Source organism: Danio rerio, chromosome 6 (assembly GCF_052040795.2).
Source record: "Danio rerio strain M-AB ecotype USA chromosome 6, GRCz13ab, whole genome shotgun sequence".
Classification (NCBI taxonomy): domain Eukaryota; kingdom Metazoa; phylum Chordata; class Actinopteri; order Cypriniformes; family Danionidae; genus Danio; species Danio rerio.
Window position 1 is genome coordinate 20,844,149 of NC_141026.1, and position 27,766 is coordinate 20,871,914.

The 27,766-nt window shown below is 39.2% G+C and overlaps 1 protein-coding gene and 1 long non-coding RNA gene across 2 annotated transcripts in view; both read left to right on the top strand.

Moving 5' to 3' along the window:
• LOC147843488 (uncharacterized) overlaps positions 1–27,766 on the top strand; it is a 143,088-nt gene that overhangs the window by 45,281 nt on the left and 70,041 nt on the right. The window lies entirely within an intron of this gene.
• cygb2 (cytoglobin 2) lies at positions 440–27,739 on the top strand. Its single transcript, NM_001024224.3, is given in 3 exon segments — positions 440–929; positions 19,021–19,252; positions 26,174–27,739. Coding segments are annotated over 3 exon segments (540 nt in total). The 5' UTR covers positions 440–786; the 3' UTR covers positions 26,339–27,739.

Below are 27,766 nucleotides of genomic sequence, written 5' to 3' on the forward strand. Positions count from 1 at the left end.
TCAGATGTCATGATTATATGTCTGCATTTTATTTTATTTTTCTTTGTGCTCATCTCTCCATTTCCCTTGCTTGCTCTCTTCCCTGCCTTAGAGCAAAACACCAAAAACACATGAACAATTGGAATTTGAAACAATATAGTTCTTTACCAGCTCTGAGATCGATTTAATAATGAAATTCACATAATTATTATTTTCTTTTAATTTTTAATAACCATATTAATAGTAACTCATGCCCCGACACACACATACACATAGGGTTTTGAATAATTGTTGATAATTTGTATGTGTCTGCAATCTGTGGCAAAGCAAAGCTTGGAAAGGGCTGATTGGGAGCAAGAATTTTCATGCTCTCCCTCCCCCTCTCAACCAAATACCCCCTCCCTGTCACTCTTCTCTCCAGCTCCCTCCCTCTCCTCCAAACGTTTCATATCTGAAGTCATAACAAATCCAGCAGTTCCAAGCACAGGCAACATCTGTGTTCGAGGGTAGATAGAGACCTAAGCAGCTCGTAAGACAAGGAACACAAAAGGTGTCGATGAGATTGACAACAGAGACAGAGACAGCAGATACATTCATCGGAAAATTGCCAGAAGTGAATTCATCCTGCCTGCACCAGGGAGTGAGGGGCATAGAGTGAGAGGGGGGCGGATGCACACTCTCTACTCTCTTGCCCTGGATTTCTGTTGCCCCCTCCGCCAACTTCGTCAGTCTTCCCCACCACCACAGCCTCTCATTTCACCATCTGTTCCCGCATCAGGAGCAAGTACCCCGTGGTGTGTCTGTGGCATGGAGAAAGAGAGGGAGGATGAAGAGACGGAGGGGAGGGAGAGACCAGAGCCTCTGACGGATGTGGAGCGGGGCATCATTAAGGACACCTGGGCACGTGTTTATGCAAGTTGTGAGGATGTAGGCGTCACTATACTAATCAGGTGCAGTAATTTACTAAAGAATCATTATGGGTTTTATTTTCATCTTTGTACATCTTGCACTTAGCCTAATGTTTGATGTAAACACAGTGTGCAAATTTATCCATCATTTTAGTATTAACAACTGCTTTACTTAATTTAGCAGTTATAGAAACAAAAAATAGTAAAAAAAAAAAACAGTATTTTACAGGTCTAGAAATAATTGTATAGTATCTGAGAGTTCTGTTGATTTCGTAGCAGGATATAATGATGCACAATAATGCAAACATTAATGTTGCATTGCATAAACTGAATATATATATATATATATATATATATATATATATATATATATATATATATATATATATATATAATTTATATATATAATGTTAACGTTTGTTAGAAATAATATATTATATATTAAATAAATTGATAAGACAGTATCCATGATTTTCTGGCTGTATTCTGTTCATACGCATAAGCAAAAATAAATCACTTTTAAACAGGCAAAATCTACAGGACTCATTAAAATAGAATCCTTTAGGGTTGCCAGGACAACTGTCAGGGATCATTTTGTAATTTCAGGTTACGTGTGTGTGTGTCAGTGTGTGTTATCTGTGAATTTCAGCACCCAGTGTTGGCACACTACGATGTCTCTCACACTCCTGATGGCCACATATTATTTATTTATTTATGATTGCTTTCTTGCACCGTCATTATGTATCATTTTAGTCAGTCTGTTATACATTAACTTAAACTAACAAAATTTAACAAACAAAGTAACTAAAATCGGCTGTCTTAAATTTAATTTTAACAGGCTGTGCTTTTGCTTTGAGTTACCATTTGCACAATTATTTTCTTTCTTGCAGACTTTGATTAACTTTCAAATGTGAATCTCGATGTCTTAGTAAACATCTTCAAAAATGTCACAGTGTACCTGCATAATTAAATTATATACATTATTAAATTCCTTACTATTTGTCAAGAATTAGACAAAAGCACTTTTTGTTCATGATGTTACATGAATTGCCTATCATTTATTTATAATGCATTTCGAAATGTAATACTTAAGTTAATCCTCTCTGCACTATCTGCTGCATGAGGCATCAGGAAGGGTCCTCCATTTTGTTCGGTCTACCAATATCCGCAGGGCAATTTAGAAAGTAAGCCCTTTGCTTTTCAACCCTTTGTCAACTGTTTTTGCCATGTTTATTTTGGCCGTCATTTCATCATTGGAGATGTTGTTCAGCCAGAAGAGAATAAGCCGGTCAATGGCTAAGTATAGGGCACCCTTGCTCTCTCCAGTGCCCACTAGAAAGAGTTCTGTCAGATCACTATTGTGGATGACACAACATATAAAGCTCTTGTATAGTAACTGGATGACATTGACCAGATTCGTCAAAATGCAATATGTGGTAGAATCTTCCAGGGTCATGCGTGATGTCAAAGGCTTTTACAAAGTTAATGAACGAGGTATTATAGGCAGAGAAAACTGAGACTTAAAATAGACCAAATCTTACAATGGCATTTATTTTCATTGAGGACGATGTCTAGGGGCGGCATGGTGGCTCATTGCTTATTTACATGTCTTTGTGCTTGTGTGGGTTTCCTTTGGGTGCTCCTGTTTCCCCATAGTCCAAAGACATGAGGTTTAGGTGAATTGGATAAACAAAATTGGCCTTGATGTATGTGTGCATGTGTGATAGCGAAAGTGTATGGGTTTTTCTCAGCACTGGCCGGAAGAGCATCCACTGTGAAAAACATATGCCCGAGTAGTTGGTGGTTCATTCCGATGTGGTGACCCCTTATTATTAACAGGCTAAGCCAAAGGAAAATGAATCAATAGTGACGTCTACATTCTCTTGGGAGAGTAGACCTCTTAGCACTCACTATGTCACCTGCAGTGGAGAACAACCTCTCACTCGGAACTGAAGTGGCAGGCACAGCAGGGTAATGTCTTGCCATCTTTGCAATGTGAGGGAATTTATACTCATTGTGTTTCCACCATGCCACTAGATTAACACCGTCCATTGACGTACTGCTTGCTGCCCTGTGTCAGGTCTTGTCTGTGTATGACTTCTTTACAAATGTATTGCCAAAAATCTTTTCCATTGCTGACTTCTTTTGTGGAGGAGATGCCTTTGACTCTGTGTCTGCTCCAGTAGGCGTTGTCTCTGTAGCTTGAGCCTGCAGAAAAAATGACATAATTATAACACACATAATTGTAAATGTTAATATGAAAATATTATTCAAAAGAAAGAACAAGTGTTCACATAAAAAAAAGTATTGCAATTTTACCTCTTCAACAGCCACAATCACAGTGGTGAGATTACTGTATGTCATCTCACGTAGGGCAGGTTTGGATACCTTTAGCAAAGCTGGTGTAATAATAAATAAACACGTAGTCCAATTTTGGTTCTTGCAACACATTTTAAAACAAGTTGGAAAAATTTTTTTAGTTGCAATTTATTCCAAGCCATCAGGTAAAATGGTTAAATATTGATGTGATTGGAAAAAGGTGATGTCAACAGGTGATTGTAACTATGATTTGGTTCAAAGCAGTATCCAGGAATCTATCTAGTCCTTGAGACCTAGACTGAGGATCGCCAGTTTGTCAACAATTATGTCAGAAAATTATTAAAATGTTTAAGAACAATATTACCCAAAGAAATTAAAAGATTCAAGAAATCTGGAGGAATTTCAGTGCGTAGAGGATAAGGGCACAAGCCTAAGATAAAAAAAAACTGTGGTCTCCAATCCCTCAGGCGGCACTGCATCAAGAATCTCCATTTATCTATATGCAATATCGCCCCATGGGCTCAGGACTACGTTGGCAAACCTTTTTCAAGTACCACAATATGTAGTTACATCCATAAATGCCAGTGAAAACTGTACTGTTCCAAGAGGAAGCCCTATGTTAACAGTGTCCAGTGTCAACTTCTCTGGACTCGGAGGCATCTGGGATGGACCATCACACAGTGAAATTGTGTTCTGGGGTCAAATAAATCAGTAATTCAGGTACTTTTGGAAAGAAATGGATGATGCGTGCTCTGGACCAAAGACGAAAAGGATAACCAAGACTGTTAGAAGTCCAAAAGCCAGGGTCTGTCATTGTATGGGGTTGTGTTAGTAGCCTTGATAACTTGCACTGTGATGGCACCATTAATGCTGAAAAGTACATAAAGATTTTGGAGCACAACATGCTGGCTTCTTTTCCAGGGACGCCTATGCATATTTCAACAAGACAATGCAAAACCACATTGTACACACATCTATACACAAGTCCTGGCTGCAGAGCAAGAGGATACAAGTACTTGACTGACCTGCCTGCAGTCCCGACATGTCTCCAATAGAGAATGTGGTTTGAAGCAATTTAAAGTGCAAAAAAGTTCTCATATTGTTGCCCACCTAAAGACTTGTTTGCAGGAAGAATGGGACAAAATGAAACACTTCATCACTTGGTGTCTTTAGTCCCTAATGGTTTTTTAAGTGTTGTGAAAAGGAATGGCAACATTACAGCGTGGTAAATGCTTTACTGTTGCAACTTTTTTTGAAATATGTTTCAAAATGGAATGTTTATTTTGAAAAACAAAATTATGAAAATCATGAAGAATACAATGAAATACAAGTCAAAGTAAATTTAAAAATCACTAAATCACTTCCCTTTTTTCCCCATAGTGTCCCAACTTTTTCTGATTTGTGACTGTAGAATTCTGGTTTTCAGAACATAGACAAAGGTGGTAAATTTTCAGTGCTCAATAGGGTTTTGAGAAGTTTAAGCCCCTTGAGGACCTCCTCTACTACGTTTACATCAGACAAAGTGGGAATGTCACTTATGTTTTTTTCAGTGTTTTTTCTGTCAGTGCAGAGTATACTGCTGCCTGTTGCTCTAGATCACAGGTGTCAAACTCAGTTCCAAAAGGGCCGCAGCTCTGCACAGTTTAGTTCCAACCCTAATTAAACACACCTGATCAAACTAATTGAGTCCTTCAGGCTTGTTTAAACCTACAGGTAAGTGTGTTGGAGCAGGGTTGGAACTAAACTGTGCAGGTCTTCGGCCCGCCAGGAATTGAGTTTGACACCCCTGCTCTAGATAGTGCTCCAACATGTCACGTGGAGTTACATCTTGTTGTAACATCATATATGAGCCTGTGGGTTGAATTCTGTAGCATTTCTTTCTTGGTCTTAAGCACATGAGCTGCGGTTGTACCTTCCTGATCCTTCCAAGAAGACGATCTATCTGTTTCACTGAGATTCCACTTTGGCATGCTACATTTATAACATTGGCAAAGCAAAATATCTGTGGCCCCAGTCCAGACTCTGTCACTGCATATACTCAGTTTTTGACATTATCTTTGGTGACTGGTATATTGCTACATGCATTGTGCCTCGTGCCACTCAGCTTATGATTCTGTCAGTATTTGCTGTAGATTTGTGCTTGTGTGAATATTATGGAGGGGTGTGTCTGTAGCACTGGACTTCGCATTTCCCACCCCGCTCTGTAGTGAGCAGTCACTGATTAATTGCTTTCTGTAGCTCTTGTTGTCCACCCATCTGTGGTGATTGCTATAGGATGCATCTGATAAGTCTGCAACGATTTAGTTTTTCATGCTGTATCTTCATGCTGAAGTATGTGCGTAGGGGGTATTTTATAGCGTGGCTCAAGCAGTTTTAGCAGGTTTTTAAAATCTTTGTTTCCCACAACAAAATATGGCCCATATATATGTCGCGATAATCATCCTGAAAGTGTAGGCAATCGCTCTAAATCACTAGATTTAGCCTGCTCTGATTCTGGTGGAAATGGCTGCTTACATATACATGCAGCTGTTGGTTGTTGCAGTTTGCATCCTGTTGGTATACTAGTTGTGTGCTTTAGGTTATTGCCACTTTCACACGGCTTTCTTATGCCACAGTGCATAAACACTGTAACAGTTTCATTTATCATCTTTTTGCAACATCAGTGGATGCTGCAGACTGGTGTTGGTACGGCGATCCCCTAATGACTGTAAAATGCTTTGAGTGTTTGGTAATCCACAATAAACGCACTATATAAATGCACGTTATTTACTTACTCAATTACTAGTGTAAAATGAAAATATGGTCAGTGCATAGGGTTGGGTGGCAAATCTATACTTTCAAATTGGTACTGGTGTCAAAATGACACACACACAGACCTGTTTACTGTACATTATACATTTTACTGTTGGCATTTTTACATTCAAATACAAACCTTTTTTATGCTCATATACATTTTTACAATAAAAACAAAAACAAGGGCTGCACAGTGGTGCAGTGGGTAGCACGTTCGCCTCATGGCAAGAAGGTCGTTAGTTTGAGCCTTGGCTGAGTCAGTTGGTGTTTCTGTGTGGAGTTTAAGTGTTTTCCCTGTGGCAGCGTGGGTTTCCTTCTGGTGCTGGGTTTCCCCCACAAGTCCAAAGACGTGTGGTAGAGGCAAATTGGGTAGGTTAAATTGTCCGTAGTGTATGTGTGTGAATTAGTGTCTATGAATGTTTCAGCTGGAAGGGCATTGGCTGCATAAAACATATGCTGGATAAGTTGGCTGTTCATTTCGCTGTGAAAATGAATGAGTGAACAAAAACAAATTAACCACATCTCTAAATTCCTCAAGACAACAGAAAAACAAAAGCCACCGCTGACCTTGGCAGATACAGTATCAAGCCCAGCTTGCATCATTTGCCTTACAACTACTTGCAATACCTAGCAAAATTAACAGTACTTCACACTAGGGCTGCACAATTAATCAGAAAAAGATCACGATCTCGATTCAACTCTACACATGATACTAATTCAGCTTTTTCTACGATTCAACCAATTATATTTTCAAGGTCAGGAGAGAAGAAAAGGCAGCCGCACAAGACTTCACAGCAACATTGACACATTGAAATGGCGTTAAAATTGTCACTTACTGTATTTAGAAGGTATAATTCAGCCAAAATGTAAATTCTGTCTTTATGTAATGATGTATTAACGGTCGCGAAATTGCAGGTGAGCTGACGCACTGTTTGTTTACTGCAGAGAACGTGAAAGTGCACGGGAGGTTTGATTTGCATGTATGTGTTTTTTTCTCAGTGACAGCAGCCATGAGCCGCACTCGGAAGGGAAATTGAAACCTGTGCGCACATCATTTAAATAATGATATCGCATTTTAGAGTTTTGATTACAACAAGCATTTGGTACGTTTTTTCTTTCATAGCAAACACAAAGTGTTGTGGATGAAAATAAATGTTTACTGTGTCAGTATAACAACCCTAGCCTATATATAAGGGGAAATATAATGATCTAATAATGTTGTCAATGACAGATGACAAGCACATGTCTTAAACATAATAAATCAACTTCAGAACTATAAACAGTTATATTTTGATGTCATCATTTTACTGTGTATTAACAAAAAGGACATATTTAAGTCTGTTCAAGTCCACCATAATACAAAATTGAGCATTTTAAGCAACAGTACACCTACACATATGCCTAATATTATTGTTGTTTTACCATATGGTTGAGAATTAACAATAATAACAGCCTACTCATATTAACCTTTATTTTACATTTACAAAATCGTGAGATAGAATCATGATCTTGATTTTAAGCAAAAAAAAAAAAAATCATAATTCATATTTTTGTCAGAATCGTGACGGCCCTACTCCACACACCCACAAACTATTCAGAACATTTAATACCCTGTTCTGCCCTCCTCCACCACCTCTTTATCAGCTGATTTGAGCTCCTTTTTCACACACAAAAAAACTTAAATTAGCAGTCTGCTTCCCACCACGTCCAACCCAAAACACAAACCAGATGAGAAGGTGGCAAGGGAGGACAAATGAACTTGGGTTTGGAAAAGGCAATCGAACCAGGTGTGAAAGCATCCTAAGAGACCCATGTTTGCTTGGTCCATGCATCAAGACCTGCAGGAAGAACCAACTATTTCCAAACCTCTATCCGAGACAAAGTGTTTTAGTAAAAGATATTGTAATTAATTATATTTTTAAAATTGATATTTATTAATAACAAAAACTTCCTCAGCTGTTTTTTTTTTTTTTTTAGAATAAGTTTTATATTATCCGACTTTAGCTTGTCTTTACACAGAGTAGGATAACAGATAACAGAGGTGGATAACAGTGTTATTAATCACAACTCATCAGCTTAGTCACCTTCATGATTCATGCCTCAGCACTTTTTTTTATATTTATTGTAAATTTAGTAATTTTAGTTCCCTTACGGATGGGGAACTTCAATGCTATAAGTGGATTTAATCCACATATGGGGATTTCGTTCAGAAAGCCAATCGTCTGCCAATAAAATGCCAGATGAATTGGCAGCGTAAGGTTGCGCACCTGATGCTTGTTGCAATCAATTCAGCATATAAGCACAGGGAAAGCAAGACAACGCCATCCTTTTCGCTTCAGAGACTATTACAGCCTTCTGAGAGAGTCGATGAGGGTTCCTCCTGCTGATATCCAGCGATTTCGAGCGAATGAGAGGGGTCTCCCGGTCCAGAGTGTGTACACGCGACGGTCGAGCTGGGTTTCTCTCTTGCCTGGCGTTCTTTGGGTTCAGGCCTCCAGAGCGGTGCGTATAAAGTTGCAAATTTGACAAAAAGAGCAACACAGTCGTGCAGCACGTCCTTTTCAGGATGGCGCTCCGACCGTGCGTTTCTGGATGTGGTGGTGTCCTGTCCCCGGATGATGGGCACAAGCACTGCGTTGCATGTCTGGGGGTCAAGCATGTTAATGCAGTGTTCACGGGCAGTTCATGTTGTCATTTCGATGCCATGACTGTTGCGCAGTTCAGATCGCGGCTAGCCCTTGCAAAAGGGCGAACCACCCCAGCTGTCCCCCTGCACTGCAGTGGGCACTCGGGCAGATCTGAGGGTTCCATTGGGAGATTATCCGTCACCTCCGGGTCCGCAGACCTCCCGCTCCACCAAGCGCTCCATCCAAGCTTCGAGCGGAGGAAGTGATCCGTCTAACCAGATGGTAGCCCTTACGTTGGATGACACCGGGGACCAGACGTCTATTGCTGAATCGGAGGGTGGGCTTTCATTGTCGAACGAAGATCCAGACCCGCTCGCCCCCTCCGGGCAGGTGAGCGCAGTCAAAACGGATCCCGAAACGGACATGTTAGCCGTGCTTTCCCGGGCTGCTTCGGCCGTGGGGTTGGAGATGGTTTATTCCCCAGCTCTGCGGTCAGACCCACTAGATAGGTGCTATGTAGAGGACAAGAGAGCCAAGCCTTCGAAGCCTCTCATCCCCTTCTTCCCGGAGATTCACAGTAGGCTCACGCAGTGTTGGAGGGCACCTTTTTGTGCCCGTTCTGCGTGTCCCTCCGCCCTCACCACTCTTGACGGTGGAGCAGCCATGGGATATGAAGCGATTCCTCAGGTCCAGTGCGCCACTGCGAACAATCTTTGTCTGCGTGGCGCCTCTTCTTGCCTTGCACGCTATGGCCACCTACCAGTGCTTCCAAGCGCAGGCGCTGGCCCAGCTGCACGAGGGTGGGTCCGACCCAAGCTTACTTCACGAGCTCTGCAACACAACCGACTATACTCTTTGGACCACTAAGTCCGCTGCGCGTGCGTTTGGGAGGATGATGTCCACATTAGTGGTCCAGGATCGCCACCTCTCGCTAAACTTGGCTGATATGCGCAAAGTCGACAAAGGCTGCTTTCTTGACTCCCCCATATCCCAAGCTGGCCTGTTCAGCAACACCGTCTGTGAATTCACCCAGGAATTCAAGGCGGTGAGAGAGCAGTTTGATGCGATGGGTAATGTCACCTATCGGCGGCAACGTAAGCCCGCTCCGCCCGCCGAGCCATCCATATCTGCTGCTCCTCGCCGAAGGCGCCTGCCTACGAGGGCTGCCCCGCCCCAGACAAAGTGGGCATGTCGAGCTCCTTGAAAGCAGGCAGCCCCCCTGCCCAGAGCAACGTTTAGTCCGGTAAACGGACCACGAAGCGTCCCTGGGACAGGTTATCCGGAGAAGAGGGAACTTGCTCTTTCCCCGCTGGAGGGGCAGGCCCCATTTCCAATGGCACTTTTCACTGCCACGCGAACATCAATGAAAGAGCACTTTTCCACTTCCCCAGATGTGACAGCCTGAACCCTGCCAGTCTGGTACGCTATGCTTTCCAGCTCGCAGGTTCTGGCTCACAGGCGCTGGGAGAATGGTCTCCTTTCTCCCACCCCTCGAGCCCCCCCTCCGGAGTTTGGGTGCGAAGGGTGAGTGAATCTCTCGCTTCCAGCTTTTCCGCGGGACCCTCGCACTTCCTGGATCAGCACACCCACTCCGCGCTGCCCCATTGCTGATACGTCAGGGATTATAGTGATGAGTCCATCAGTGAGGGCTCTGCCTTCCTGGTTAGTGCGGACCAGCCATTTGAGGTGGCTCAATCAGACTCGGCTACGCAATTCATTTCGCTGAACGGCCCCGCAAGTTCACGGGTGTGTATTTCACAAGGGTCAGCCCCCTGTCCGCCCCTGTCTTGCGAGAGGAGATTGCTGTTCTCCTGGCGAAGGATGCAATCGAGCTGGTCCCTCCAGCCGAGATGGAGAGCGGGTTTTACAGCCCGTACTTCCTCGTGCCCAAAAATAGCGGTGGGTCACGGCCAATCCTAGATCTTCGTGATTTGAACCGCTGTCTGCACAAGCTGCTGTTCAGAATGCTTACACAGAAGCGCATCCTCTGGTGCGTTTGTCTTCAGGATTGGTCTGCAGCGGTAGACCTGAAGGACATGTACTCCCATGTCTCTATTATTCCACGTCACCGTCAGTTAAAAAATCTGCGGTTTGCGTTCGAAAGTCGAGCTTGGCAATACAAAGTCCTCCCCATCCGGCTCTCTCTATCTCCGTGGGTCTTCACCAAGCTCGCGGAGGGTGCCTTAGCGCCTCTTCGGCTCGCGGGCATCCCCAAACTCAATTATCTCGGCGACTGGCTAATTTTAGCCCACTCTTGGGAGCAATTGATTATGCAGAGACAAGGCGTAGGGATGTAACAAATTTTGTAAATACCGTCATACCGCAATAGTATTTTTTTTTTCAATATTACCGTAGGCGCATGACTCAATAAAACTATATTTCTGAGAAAAGTTTGCGTAGGCAAATGAAGCGAATCGGAGGTAGCGGGAACTACAATTCCCATCAGCCTAGGCGTGGCCATCATCCTTTGCGGTTTGTTGTCACTACAGATCCAGTAATGTGGAAATGGAGTGTGTTGCTAGTAGCGGGGAAGAAAAAGAGCTGGAAATGATCAAACCTAAAGCGGGATTTAAATCGGATGTGTGGAAGCATTTCGGTTTCTTACTAAAAAGATACGAAAAAAGGAGAAAAGGTGACAAAGAAAATAATGGTATGCAGGCACTGCCAGACTGTGGTGAAATATAAGTTGGGTAATATGACTAAAAACAGTCATGGGAACTGCAGAACAGACAAACTTGTTAGATTGATGCAGACATTGACTTGTACCGCAAAGAGACCTCTATCTCACTCATGGCTTGTCCTCTCAAGTGGTGGAAAGACAAAGCACAATGTTACCCACTGCTGTCAACCTTGGCTAAATCATATCTCTCTGTCCCAGAAACCTCAGTCCCAAATGAGAGGTTTTTTTTTCTGTTTCAGGGGACATGCCCAGAGATCCCAGCTTTTACCAGATTATAGTTATATGATAATTTTCTTAAAAAAAAAAAACATCTCTATCTAAGTGAGTGAGTGATTAAATGTTGAATTTGATGAGTTTTCAACAATAATAAATGTAAAGTTATTTTTTTCATATGGTTTATTAGTTTTTTGTTATTAAAATCGAAAAAATGAAGTTCCTGTTTCGAAACTTACAGATAGATGGCTAATTTGTTTTGGCACTTTTTTCGAGTCTTTTCATTAGTTTTGTTTTTCCTGTAAATTATTCAATAAATACAGTACTTTGCCATTCATACCGAGGTATTATCGTACCGTGAAATTCTGATACCGTTGCATCCCTAACAAGGTGCTCCGGCACCTCCACCTTTTGGGGCTTCAGGTCAACCGAGAAAAGAGCAAACTCGCCCCCGTGCGGAGGATCTCTTTTCTCGGGCTGGAGCTAGACTCAGTCACCATGGCAGCACGCCTCTCCAGAGAGCGCACTCAGCTAATGCTGAACTGTCTGAGATAGTTCGATAGCAAAATAGTGCTCCCACTGAAATTATTTCAGAGGCTCCTGGGGCATATGGCATCCGCAGCCGCTGTCACGCCGCTCGGATTACTCCATATGTGACCCCTTCGGCACTGGCTTTACGATCGAGTCCCCAGACGCGCATGGCACGCGGGCACACACTAATTCACTGTTAATGCGCTGTGTCGCCGCGCCCTCTGCTCCTCTGGAGTCATACGCGGCTGAAATCGCTGCGCGCCATTCACATTCCAGGCAAGCTCAAAATCTTACATTATTCCATCTCCACCTGCTGGTGAAAGCTAGAGCAGCTGGCGATCTTCAATCTGCAATCTATTGCTTCTCCTGCAGTTCCTGGATGTAATGTTGAATTTTAACAGTCGAATTTGATCCACTGAATTTATGGAAGCAAATATTTGAACTGAAATAAAATGAACTGAAAATTACCTTTTGAATATTATACATCGTATTTTTAAAGGGTATTGAATATTTTGTAAGTGAAATCTGAAAATTGAATATGAATTATTAAATTTTTTAGTATGAAAACGTGTTTGAAATATTTTTCGTTGAAATATTCACAGCTTAAATAAACATATATGTTAAATTTCAGGCCCTAAAAATACAAACCCTGGAATTCAAGTCATTAAAATGCAAGAACTTGTTAATACGGTGTATTATTTTTTTCAGTTTGTGATATTCAACAAGCTTTTTAATTCAAGACTTTTGGCATTGATTTTGTTCCATACAATAACACCATACTTTGCCAGCTGAAATCATGTTGCGTGCACTCAAAGCGAACTTCCGCAAACACGGCGATGACATAACATTCGCCACGCGTAAGTTTTATAAAAGAAAGCTGATTGGCTATTGCAAGTTGACCATTTTGTAGTTGTAATACCGCAAATAGCAATTGGACTAGTGAAATAAACACCTACAACACCGCAAAAACCTAGCAACAACAACAAAAAAAGAATTTAAATGAGCATTCGATGTAGCGTTACATGGACATTGCAAAAATAAGACCTGTGCAAAAATATTTAAGAAATAGAACAGCGAACTTAACACTTTTTAAGACCTTAAATTTAGATTTTTAAATTTTAGACTTTTTAAGACCCCACAAAAACCCTGAAATCATGCCATAGGTAATGAGGTCTGATTAAAAATAACATCAACGATCACCAACAGCTAATGAGAAAGCAGCATTCACTACTGTGGGCACCTGCAGGCCAGCAGAAGGTTAGGGGAGAACTTAAAAGCCCCAATTTTCAGTTTATTTGAACCCAAGAAATTGAGAAAAAACAACTTAAAATTTGTCAGGAGCACCGTCTGTTTGATGTGTCATCTGAGCAATAAGAATAACCGTGTCGAAAAAAAAAGGTTAAGAGTAATTGCTCCCTTCGAAGTCAGGTGAGCAAAATAAGTACATTTTCTACCCCACTACAGGATTTATCATTATGTAGTTAATAACATGATGTATATTATTCATTCATTCATTCATTTATTTTCTTGTCGGCTTAGTCCCTTTATTAATCCGGGGTCGCCACAGCAGAATGAACCACCAACTTATCCGGCAAGTTTTTACGCAGCGGATGCCTTTCCAGCCACAACCCATCTCTGGGAAACATCCAGACACATATTCACACACACACACACACTCATACACTACGGACAATTTAGCCTACCCAATTCACCTGTACCGCATGTCTTTGGACTGTGAGGGAAACCGGAGCACCCGGAGGAAACCCACGCGAAGGCAGGGAGAACATGCAAACTCCACACAGAAACGCCAACTGAGCCGAGGTTCGAACCAGCAACCCAGCTACCTTCTTGCTGTGAGGCGACAGTACTACCTACTGTGCCACTGCCTCGCCCATGATGTATATTAAGTGACCTCAAATTGTTTCCATGTCTTCTCGCATGTGTTTGGTTGTGAAACGTAGTTTGTACAAAGTTGTCTGCGATTCTTCCTATTTTAAAGTCATGCAGTGTGAACCACCTTGTCGTCTATACATCTTCAATTCAATTCAATTCAGCTTTATTTGTATAGCGCTTTTACAATGTAGATTGTGTCAAAGCAGCTTCACATAAATGGTCATAGTAAGTGGAACAGTGTGGTTCGGGTTTTAGTGTTTAAGTTCAGTTCAGTTCAGTTTAGCTCAGTTCAGTGTGATTTAATCATTACTGAGAGTTCAAACACTGAAGAGCCAATTCATCGATGCATAGCTCTACCAATCCTGAACCATGCGAGGCAGTGGCGACAGCGGAGAGGGAAAAAAAACTTCACCTGATGGGAGTAAAGAAAAAAAACCTTGAGGGAACCAGACTCAGTTGGGCACGACCATTTTAATTTCTCCGCTGGCCAAAAGTCTTGTGCAGAGCTTCATTCGCCGTGGTTTAGGCAGGAAGATGTACATCTTGCAGTGTAAACAAAGTACCGACGGAACGCTAGCCCATGCAGTGTGAAAACGTCTTCTTTAAAAATCATGCAGTCTGAACTCAGCCTAAGGAAGAGTTGTTCCCTTTGACAGAGAATCCTTTCCAAGATTATCAATCTCACCCAACTTGGACTACTGTGTGTGTGTTTTTTTTTGTTTTTGGTGATAAGTTGAACTTTTTTATAGCCCCGTTTAGACTAATACATTTTAGTTTTAAAACGCACAAGTTTTGCTATGGTTAAACTATCCGTGCACACTACGCCGGAGTCCTCGAGTGCAGAAAACAGCGTTTTGGAAACGCTGAAGAGGCTGTTTTCATTCTAAAACGCTGCTGCTCCATCTCAGTGTGGATGGGGGAAAACAGAGACATCTTCAGTTCAGATGTCAGTTCAAACAAACAGTTCAGTCCTGCATCCTCTCCTTGTAAGTTCAGACTTTTTGATATGAAAAACAAACTCCTGAGGACACGGGTAAATCTTCAAAGGGAACAGTGTACATTATAACCTCATTCACATCATCCTGCAGGCTATGTTTCACTATCTTAACAATAAAATGGAAACATGATATAAGGAACTGCCTATTTTCATTTTGATATTAGCAACTTAACAGATAGCAAAAATGTTGAGGCGTCGCGCTGCATATGTATATGATTGTCATCTTCACTGTAAGCATATTTGTAAGAAAACGAAGCCTATAACATAACTGTCTCCTTTCATTCTCATTGAAAATACGAAACATACCTTCTCTTTTGCAAAATATCAGTTTTAGTTATCAATAATGGAAAGTGGGAGAAAGTCTCAAAAATACACACACACGCATCCAGGGGGAGTCGTACGTGAAAGAGGATTTGCACATTCTCATTCAGGATGAACTCGCAAGTTTTAAGCATTCAAAACTTTTTGTACACTCTTATACATTTGCAAATCGTGTTTTGCATTTGTGAAACGCATTTTATGAAAATGTATTTTTATTTTGTGCACATGAACATTTTTTGTGAATTAAATAAATATTTTACTTCGTGAATTTGGTTTTATGCATGTGAATTTGGCTACGCATGTGTACATCGTGTCTTTTGCATGAATTATTATTGAGTCTAATTTGTTCAATTCAATTCAATTGAAAAAAAGTCTAATTTGTCTCCATATTATCGCTGTTAATGCTTTTGTTTTTGTACTGAATTAGATGTACATAAGCAATGTCTTTACTGTTCTAACAGAAAAACAGTTTTTACTATTTGATGTTTTTAAAGATATTTTTTTATTTGATGAAGATTTTGATCCAATTTGATGAAGATTTCAATTCACAGATTTTCATTCTTGATGTTAAATACTTCAAAAGACATCAGAGTGTGATTTATTGAATTTCATTCTTGGGGAAAACAAGATGGCTATTTACATCACTACAAAGGAGACAGAATCAATATTTTAATATGGTGTTTTTAGTTAAGTCAAGATTTTTTATTTACTTTAAGTTGGATAAAAGTGCATGTTGTTTAGGAAAAATATTTCAGAATATTTGGTTCACTGAAGGAGTTTTATGTTCTGTTACTGATGACAAACTTCACTTCACAAATTTGATTTTATTTTTTGTAAGTTTGATTTAAAAATAATAAATCTTTCTCTTTCGCTCGCTCTCTCTGCACCTGCTTCTCATTTTCCCTGCTGTGACTTAATGACATGCTTCTCATCAGAGCCACTTCAGCTCTGCACTGCATTCATACACCACACTGGCATTCATTCCCCAAATTTTTCTCTCTTTTGAATTCTCTTCATTCATTCAGTCTTTCAATCTACCATGTTCCATAATTTGCATTTATTGGCTTGTGCCAATCTAATTTATGGAGCTTGTGCTCTCTGGATTTTAAAGGCATAAAGGCACTCATATGCCAAGTGTACCCATGAGCAAAATGTTCACAAAGAGTCATGGTTTTTAGAATCATAAGCCTAATGCTATTTGTATAGTTGCATTGCAATTAGTCTTGTGCAGCCAGACCTCTGACTGAAGGCTGAAGGTTTAAGAACTATAGCCGCTTTGAATGGTCAAGGACCACCCACTATGTTATGTGAATAAAAGGTTAACCAACCAACCATTTCGGTTTGTGCCATGTCATGTTTAGGAGCATGAAAATATCTGCACACTCAACTCCTGGAAATTCTCTACATTTAAACCAATCAGAGGACAACTGAAGATCTGCAAAAGTGTTTCCAAAAAAGTGTGCCATAAGCATCTGATGTTTAGCCAAATGTCTGTAGGCAGTGCATCTGAGGCTGAGACTACATTGCAATAAACTGAGACCAATATGAATATAAAAATGCTACATGAACTAACAAACACACAAACTGTAGCAATTAATTGAAAATTTAAATAAAACTAAACAATTATTAATTATAAATATAACTGCAAGCAGGCGACACAGTGGTTAGCACTGTCGACTCACAGCACGAAGGTCGCTGGTTCTTGGCATTTCTGTGTGGACTCTGCATGTTTTCCCCGTGTTTGCATGGGTTTCCTCCGGGTACTCACATGTGTTTTGTAGACTTGTAGAAGGCATTCGACCATGTCCCTCGTGGCATTCTGTGGAGGGTGCTGTAGAAGTATGGGGTCAGAGGCTCTTTGTTAAGGGCTGTCTCGTCCCTGTAGGAACAGAGTAGGAGTTTGGTTCGCATTGCCGGCAATAAGTCAGACTTGTTTCCAGTGCATGTTGGGCTCCGGTAGGGCTGCCCTTTCACCAATTCTGTTCATAATTTTTATGGACAAAATTTCAAAGCAAAGCCTTGGGCTGGAGGGGGTCTGGTTTAGGGACCACAGGATTTCATCTCTGTTATTCGCAGACGATATGTTTCTGTTGGCTTCTTCAAACATGGACCTTTAGCATGCACTGGGGTGGTTTGCTGCCGAGCGTGACGTGGCTAGGATGAGAATCAGTACCTCCAAGTCTGAGGCCATGGTGCTCTACCGGAAAAGGTGGTTTGCCATCTCCAGGTTGGAGGAAAGTCCTTACTCCAGGTGGAGGAATTTAAGTATCCTGGGAGTTTTGTTCACAAGTGAGGCAAGGATGGAGCGTGAGATTGACAGGCAGATCGGTGCAGTGGCCCGTTGTGGTTAAGAATGAGCTGAGCCGAAAGGCAAAGCTCTCGATTTACTGGTCAATCTACATTCCTACTCTCACCTATGGTCATGAGCATTGGGTCATGACCGAAAGGACAAGATCTCAAATACAAGCAGCTGAAATGAGTTTCCTTCATAGGGTGGCTGGGTGCACCCTTATAGACAAGGTGAGGAGCTCAGTCACCCGGACGAAGCACGGAGTAGAGCCGCTGCTCCTCCAATTCGAGAGGAGTCAGCTGAGGTGGCTTGGGCATCTGTTTCGGATGCCTCTAGGACGCCTACCTAGGGAGGTGTTCCAGGCCTCGGCGAAGACCCAGGACATGCTGGAGGGACTATGTCTCTCGGATGGCCTGGGAACGGCTTGGGATCCCCCGAAAGCCGGAAGAAATGTCTGGGGAAAGGGAAGTCTGGGGTTCTCTCCTAAGACTGCTGCCCAAGCGACCTAACCCCGCATAAGCGGATGAAAATGATGATGTTGATGATGAAAGAATAACTGCAAGCAGCTACTGTATCATCAGGGTCACAGCCTATTCACCTTATTCTCAGCTGTCGAGCGGGCGCTGCCATTTGAATCTTTTTGTCTCGCGACTTCCGGTCACATTCACTTCCATTCATTTTTTGACGTTAACAGCTGCTCGTTACGCTGCTTGATGTTGCAATTTAATATTTTCTTATTATATTATGCTTCTTGGTCTGTGTAGTCATGCAAACATTTGTTTGTTGAGCAAGTAGTTTGGCCATTTTCTGCCGTTTATTATTCCTAGTCATTTCTCCCATAGGCGACTGAATCGGAAGTTCTAAGACAATCGCGAAAACAGGCGCACTTCCGCGTTTTAGAATAAGGTCAATAGCTCAACTAGTCTTGAAAGTGGTGTAAAAAAAGTGTAAAATGTCTTGCAATATCACATCTAAACAGTGTCTTTAGATGACTCCCAATCTGTTGAAATATTATACTTTTAGGTTATTACTTGTGGGGATGGGAAGGCAGACTTGTAGAACACTTATGTGCACCCCTGCCTATAGAAATTTTATTCTATCCACAACCATCGCTTTACCATTACCATTAACAACATTGAAAAAAGACAGACAAATGTACTGGCATCCGTGCTAATATGTTTTTAAATAATACTGGCAATCAAATTGATGATGCTCTTCAAGGACAGAAGGAGTACTTATTCAAGGTTGTAAAAACAAAAACAATTAAAAACAAATTATTACAACATTATTGTTAATGAAACATCAAATAAAATTTGATTTTATTTATTTTTTGAGGAGCATATTGTTCTTCTGTTAAATACGAATATTTATACATTACTATTGAAATGCTCACTTGGAATTTCACTAAACACTTCTTTCAATACTAGATTTTACATTTTTTCAGTTAATCTTGTTTCTGTCTTCTACAGATTCTTTGTTAACTTCCCCTCAGCAAAGCAGTATTTCAGTCAGTTCCAGGATATGGAGGATCCGGAGGAGATGGAGAAAAGCTCTCAGCTGAGAAAACATGCCCGACGTGTCATGAACGCCATTAACACAGTTGTGGAGAACCTACATGACCCAGAGAAAGTATCATCTGTGCTGGTACTGGTGGGAAAAGCACATGCCTTTAAATACAAAGTGGAACCAATATACTTCAAAGTAAGTATGATAATGTTAAAGCCCACTTGAGCCCACACTTTTTTAAATGGTTTCATAAATGTAGCCTTGTTTTTAGTGTCCTATATAAATGTTTTGCATTTATTTTAAGTTTTATTTAAGGAAAATTGTATTTGAATATATGCCGGTGAGCAAATATGTAGCAATCAGCCTTCAATGTCAAATTTGAACTAATACATTTGTCTTAAAGTGATAAAACACAAAGTTAATATATATTTGAAGTCAGAATTATTATCTCCCTTTGAATTTTTTTCCCAAATGATGTTTACCAGGAGGTAAATTATGTATGTATGTGTGTGTGTGTGTGTGTATGTGTTTGTGTGTGTGTGTGTATATATATATATATATATATATATATATATATATATATATATATATATATATATATATATATTTATTTATTTATATATTATAATCTTGGAATTAATCTATATTAAAATGGCTCATTTAAATTCTTCCGAAGGCATTCAAAATATGTGTGCTACCCAAATAATCTTTGAGAATGGGTTTCTCAAGTCAGGTGGTGCATTAGACCAGGGGCTCATCTGTTTCCAAAATGCATCACAATCTGCATCTTAAGCCGTGGCGCAGTAGGTAGTGCTGTCGCCTCAGAGCAAGAAGGTCGCTGGTTCGAACCTCTGCTCTGTTGGCATTTCTGTGTGGAGTTTGCATGTTCTCCCTTGGTTTGCATGGGTTTCCTCCAGGTGCTCTGGTTTCCCCCACAGTTCAAAGACATGCTGCAGGTGAATTGGGTAGGCTAAATTGTTCGTAGTGTATGAGTGTGTGAGTGTATGAGAGTGACAGGCCCAGACGATAGGCCGGCCGGAATGTGTAAAAAAAAGTCGTTATCATATGGACAAGTCTAAATGGAGGACTTGTTCCAAAAGAGCTGACCCCGCAACCATACGGGACTAAGGCCAAAGAAGTAGAAGACTACAATCAAACTATTATCGTCATGTAGGAATTTTTGCCATATTTTTCAACAAGATCCACACATACGGCGCACACAGACGCACACACATCGCAAAATGCGTATGTTTTTTTTCCTTCCATTTGGCATGGATTATTAAATTCCATAACACCCTCACCAGTCCTTACTCCGAATTTGCATCTAATACTCCAGTTTGTCACAGGGCATGAATGAAATGGTCAATGGTACTAAAATAATCCATGACAGAAGCTCACTCAAAAGTGAAAGTGAAACACTTCCGTCATTCCTACTACTTTCAGAACATAAATTGAGATATTTTACCATATGAAAATGTAATGAAATTATGAAAATTGTGAAACTAAAGCAATAGTGCAGAGATCTGGCCCCCGCATCAGGTCAGGTCAGGTGTGTTTAAATAAAACTCTCTTGAACTCTAAAGGGGAAAAGAAAGCAAAAGAAATATGTTGTTAAATCAATTTTAGCGGACATGCAACTGCCTGTCATTTTCACATTCATTTTTCAGTTAGGGATTAGGTCTGTTAGAGTAACCTAATAAAAATGTTTTGTTGTACACTGCACAGTAGTCTACACTATGATTAATATTATAATTTATTATATTCATTATTATTAAAACTAAGGTATGCAATGGATAAAACGCAAAACCCTTTTTAATGTTTGCTTTCATTTTGACATCGCTAACAGTTAAGAAACATCTCATTATGCAGCAGCAGTCTCAAGTTAGGACACTTAAAAATGCCTTTTGAGTTTGAAGATGATCAGCCTGTGAAGTCAAGTTTACAGTGCCATAAATGAAACAGGTATAATGCATGAGTAAAGGGCATTTGACGCATCAACCTCTCATATGCGCTGCAGGTAGGCTGAATGATTAATTTTAAAAAAACATATGCAATACAAAATTTTTGTTTTTTGAAATGAAACGGAAATAAATAAGGAGTAGCTAAATATAATTCAATCCACTGGTCTGGCGATGATACTTTATTGTTTGTAGCGAGAAAAAAAAAAAAAGAGATGAAAACCTGGCTGGGGAGTAGGTGATAACATGGATTATCTGTTCTTCAGAAAAGATCGTAGACACTACATTGTAAAGGCGTTTATCATACAACGCAGTTTGTGTTTATGATCATTAAAATTAACTAATATCAATAGCATATTAATAACTCCTTTCTATAGACTTTGTTTTAGGGCTTGTTCTTGTCGGCGCAATATAGGCATGTACGAATAAGATTATGAAAAATAATTAAGAGCTTGCAATTTTTATTGCATCCTTTTTGCAAGTTATTTTATTTATCTATTTATTTTTTTAAGTGGTGAGAACATTATTCACTGCCAAAAATGTTCCCCCCATTCCACTAACAAATAAAGTAGCCTACCTAAGTTAATTTACCTTTTATGTAAAAATTAAGGAATAATTTATAACTTAATTAAATATTATTTAAAATAACATCTGTATAAATATATGTTTATTTTTTAACTTTCGTTAATAAAACAACACAATACAGCTTATAAATATTGTAGTTATATATTAAATAACTAACTGCTTGAAACCGTATAATAATAATTAAACATTACATTTTTAAGAACTTCACAAATAGCCTATATGGCACTTTACTTATCAGTAATAATATAAATAGTAAGAATTATAAGAAGTACAAAAATATAAGCCTACTTGTAACAACATAAGTCAGATGTTTAAAAAACAGCGTAGGTTCTCTCCCCTTTTGTTTTCTATTCATGTATTAAATTCTTTGCCAGAAAAACTAACATGTAGACATTTTCTGTTTAAGTGAAGACCTAATTGGGGTTAAAATGTTTCCAGCAATACACGTTGTGTGTGTGTGTGAGTGTGTGCGTGTGTGTGTGTGTGTGTGTGTGTGTGTGTGTGTGTGTGTGTGTAAAGAGCAGGTAGAGTGTGAGGGGCTAGGAGACTTGTGTCGATCTCTTCCCCAGTTCTTCTTCTGAGGAGGGTAATGTGTGTGTGTGAAAAAACAGCAAGTAGAGTATGTCGAGGCTAGGAGACTCTTGTCGATCTCCTCCCCAGTTTTTGCTTAATAAAATAGTCATCTGTATTTTCAAGTCCATCGTCTGTATTTACATTCACCCACTGGCACTATGAAGTGTGTATGCACTCTAACTACTTCTTTAATTGATTAGCTGCTGGGCATTTCACTCTTTCTTGTGCTAAAGGCTGTCAGTATCGACTAATCGCAAAAGGCTGTCATCGGTCCAATCAGTGCAGATTGGCTTTGCGCTAAGGAGGGGTTTGGGAACAAATGATTTACTGAACAATTCATATGGGAGTCGCTTGGATAAATGCATATTATAAGACCATGAAAGTGTTTTTTGACCTTGCATGCATATTAGACCATTGTTTGAGACTGTTACAATCCTTAATAGCAATATGTCTAGGGAATAAAAAGGTGTAACAAAGATGACCAAAGTATAAACTGACGATGAAGGATGGCAAGAGAAAACACAAAACAACAAATTAGCACCGCACAAGATGTATTGCTCCCACAGTATTTACAATATTTACAAACAATAATATCATGTTGAAAAGAACCAAGACAAATGGGAGAGGGAACTAAAGTTTGCGCTAGCAAATCAAAGAAATAAATATAACAAAAAAATTCCCTTAATCTCCTCCCCAATATAACAAAAAAAACAATATTAGAAAAAGTCTTTAGCGCAAAGGCGCCCTGAACTTATATACAATTTTCTATCACACAAATTTCGCACTTTGCTAGTGTGTCTATACATCAATAATCCTGCGTGCAAAGTATGTAAGTCACGTGACTTACTATGTTGTTCCACATCTCCCTTGTCAAAAGTCACAGAAGGTTTTTGAATGGAGCATTAGTGGACTAGAGATAATGAAAACACACATCAGAACTCTCAAACAAATCTCACTCAAAGTCAACATCAGTGACATCTACAAACACAAACGAACACCACCAAACAGACCATATGCCAAAACAACAACAGCAGCTGATCTCTCTTCTTCTTCCTCAATTTAATGGCGGTTGACAAACAACAAAATGGTGTATTTCCGCCACCAACTGGTATGAAGTGTGGATCAGTATGACTTAACCCTCACCTACTGCTTTCTTCTATTAAATCCTCTCCCATAAATGAGAATTTTTAAGATATTGCAATAAAAAGGTAAAACATTTATTTCCTGAGTTATTTTGTAGAATGTCATCTAATTTGAATTGAACTTTTATCTGTTCTAAATTCTTGCTAAGTTCTCTCCTTTCATCTTTATACTTCATGCAGTATAATATAACATGTTCTACCGTCTCTTCTTGTCCACAAAACTCACATTGCCCTGTACTATGTTTACCCATTTTAAAAAAGTGTACTATTTAACTTTGTGTGTCCACATCTCATCCTAGATATTATTACCTCTTCTCTCCTGTTTTTTCCTACACTTCTAATTTCCAACTTTTTTTTTTTGAATTTTAAAAAAACAACGGCCCTTTTTTTCATTACCCCATTGTTTTTGCCACCTTTCCTTCATTATTTTCTTAATAATACACTTGACTTCACTCTTATACTTAAATTTATACTGATGTCATTATTTTTAACAGCTTGTTTGCTTCCTTATCTGCAATTTCATTACCTTGAACACCAATATGCGCAGGTAGCCATAAAAATATTACTGTTATACCTATCATTTGAATTCCATACAATGTTTGCATTATTTCTAATAAAATGTCTGGTCTACTTTCTGAATTACTATATCATAAACTTGCCAGTGAAGTACTTGAGTCAGAACAGATGATTGATTTCAAAGGCCTTATCTCCTCTACCCATCGTATTGCTAATACAAATGCAATAATTTCTCTTGTATATACCATGACTTCATCACTAATCTTTTTCCCGACCAATATTTCAAATTCAGGAACTGTAAAGGCCACTCCTAGTCTATTTAAGCTCTTAGAGGCATCTATATATATATTAACATAACTGTAAAATTCATTAATATATTTTTGTACATAAAACAAATTACATTCCTCATCCTTTTCTCTCTTTTCTAATAGTGTAAAATCTACTGTTGCGTCTGGTAGTAACCATTGTTTAACTACTGGTAAAGGTACAGTAGGACTAATTTTAAATGACTGACTTTTATTTCTGTTGCTTTTTTTAACACTGTCCACCCAAAACTTTTATTTTCCTCTTTTTTCCAACAAGGTTTTAGTGTTTCTAGTGTTGGATGTTCTTGACTGCCCTTTCAAATTTACCCAGTAACTTACTGACAGTTGGACTCTTCTCATTTCCAAAGACATTTCCCCCAATTCAATTTGTAGTGGTGCAATTGGTGTAGTTTTAATTGCACCTATACTTAATCTTAATACCTCATGTTGTATTTTGTCCAATTTTCCAAGAGATGTCTCTGCTGCTGACCCATATACCACACAACCATAATCTAGCACTCATCTAATCAACCCACAATAAATATCTTTTAATGCTACCCTATCTGCTCCCCATTCACTACCTACTAGAAACCCTGATCAAACCTGACCCATGACAGACAAAGGGCAGAGGGTTGCTTTCCAACTACTTTTTTGTTTTTCTTTGCATATGAGGATTTCTTTGTTTGTTACCAACATGTAGTGAAACACTCAAGTCAACAGCATCATTGAAAATATGTTTTCTGAAAAAAATTGGTGATGTGTTCAATACTCCTGTGTCCGGGAAATAAGCACCTGGACATCCCTTTCAGACAGCTTTCTCTTTCATCCAGTTACTCCTGTTGGATGTGGTTCGTCCTTCTTGGTTGTATGCTAACATTACCCTGGATAACGTGGCTCTTGACGTAACACAAAGACTTTCTGTCTCGGTCACAGATGCGTCAGCAAGACACACACCAATAATCTGTCCTCTTTTTAACTTTTTTAACCCATAATGTTGTGTTCCTTGCAATTATTTAAGCAAAAACTGTGTCATAACGCTAATTAAACCTTCACCTTCTGCTTTTGCTGGTGGAAAGTGCAATCAATGAATTTTGGCCACCAGTTATTTGACTGGAATATGTGATCCCACAGTATGGACACCTACTGCATCTTTCTCTCCAGTGCATGTTTTCTTTATTTTCAACAGGTAGTATTTTGTCATGATCAACTACAGAACTGAACAGCCTCTTTTAATGCAAGCGTATGAAATAGAATAATGAAAAATAAAATTTTATTAGGAGACTGTGTATTAAACTTTCAAAGATTGATCCCAAACATCTCCTAAAACAACAGAAAATAAAAACAATAATTGTGCATAGATTCAGTAAACTTCAAAACTGCATCTTTTTTTACTGAAAATCCTACCATTCCATAACAGTGGGCACAGAAGACAACAACTGTTCAATCCTGTGTGTATTCATGGAAATCAGACTGAAATACATGTGCATGAGATGAGACAGAATCTAATATTTTCTGTTTTCTATGTAAGCATGGATGATTGATGTTTGTGACCTGTCTTTTGCAGCACATTGCACATGAGCACACAATTCCTTCATGTTGCCCCAACAAAAATCGATTAAGTAATGGACTGAAGCAAACTGAATATAAAACAGCTAAGTTGTCCCCAAAATACTCAAGAATAGTGTTGTTTCAGTTCATTTTTAAATAAGTAGTTTGGATGAGTTGCAAACAATTATTTGTTTGAGTGCTTGAGGTTCATATATTACGACATGAAGGGTATATATTGGAATATATTTGCAAGGGTGCCACCTTAGTAACATTTTTTTTTTCAATTTTTTCTTCATTGACAATAAAGATATATTTCGCCCATACTAATAAATAAAAACATTAACATACATTTTGCTCATTAGTTAACACCTTTGTATTTATTTACCAATAGTCACTGTAAACCATGAAAAAGCTGCTGCATATTTACTAAACCAACATCAATCTGTTTAAGCTCTGTTTTAACAATTAATTTTTTTCTTTTGACAACAGATCTTAAGTGGGGTTATTCTGGAGATACTTGCAGAGGAGTTTGGAGAGTGCTTTACACCAGAGGTACAGACTTCCTGGTCCAAACTGATGGCAGCATTGTACTGGCATATCACAGGGGCCTATACTGAAGTGGGGTGGGTCAAACTATCCAGCTCAGCAGTCTGAGAAGGCCTGGCACATTCACAATCAACACACATAAGATAACACTGGCTGTGATCAATAAGTTTGGCTAGCTAAACAATTGATGTAATATGAAAAGGTAAAAGAAAATAATTCTGAAAGAAGTGAGACTGAAATCTGTTCATTATCAAATGTGTCATTCTCTTGTACCCTGTTTTATACATAATAACTCAGTATATAGTATATACTGACTTTTCAGATGTTGTCTATGCCACGTATAATGTGCTATTGTGAATTTTAAGGTTAGTATTGTGTACTTACTTAATCTCAACTCTATAGCCTTCAAGTAAAATAATGGGAAGTTGGGATCATTTGAATACAAATAAAATGTTACAGATTAATTCACTAACATAAATAACAAACAAAAGCAAACGGTGACATCTCAAATAAATCAATAATGCATCTATGAATATATAGGAGACAGTAAAGATGAATTCATTGTTTATCTGGGTATTTATGCAGGTTAAGTTAGCTCATCTCGCCTGTCAGCTTCTGGGTCCTCAGGTAGTTTACTGGTTCTTGTCACATCACATACCCATAAACTAAAATTATGCAGGCTGTCCTAATCCAATAACAGAACAAATTAGTTCAATATCGGCATTATGATTGGCCAGATTACCAGCGAAGGGTCAATTTTTCAACCACAAAGTTATTAAAGATTGTTTTTAACACACACACATAAAAACAACACCCCTTTTCACCATGATATGCTAAATTAGTTTGGAAAGACACGCAAAGTTCTGAAAGAATGATTTATAGATTTATCTAACCAAACACTAACTGGATAGGAAAAATGGTAAGGGACTGTACCCACTAAAAGTGATTCATCAATCCTGCATATTGATTAGTTATGCTGTGTGCACAAACAATTTTAGTCATCCAAACTCTCAGCAAGGCTTATGTGCTTAAAACACTTTTTTTAAAGTCATACTGTACCAGGAGGTGGGCCAGTTTTGCTATAGAAATACTTTATATTAGCAGAAAGATAAAAACTTAGGTATTTGTTTAAGTATCAAAGCATAGTTTCATTTGAAATTATGTTATTATAAAATAATTATACGATTACCTGATAACACCTGTAAATCCAGGCAAACAATGTTAAACTGGTCCTTTAATTTATCCCATAGATGTGTGTTTGTATAAATTGCCTTAGCAGATGAATCACATATTTCAGTATTAATCACCTAACATTGATGTTCTGTGGTAAATGTTATATTTTTGTAATTATTACTGATTTTGTACCAAGTATGGTATCTCATGTATCGATACTGACTGTATGATTTGTTTTCTTTTTGGTCATAATATTACATTTGAAGGGGTTATACAACATTAATACAAAATAAAATGAAATGTTACTGTGATTATAATAAATATTCTCTACAAGCATGTGTTGCAAGCTTGTGTCTGTGTGTT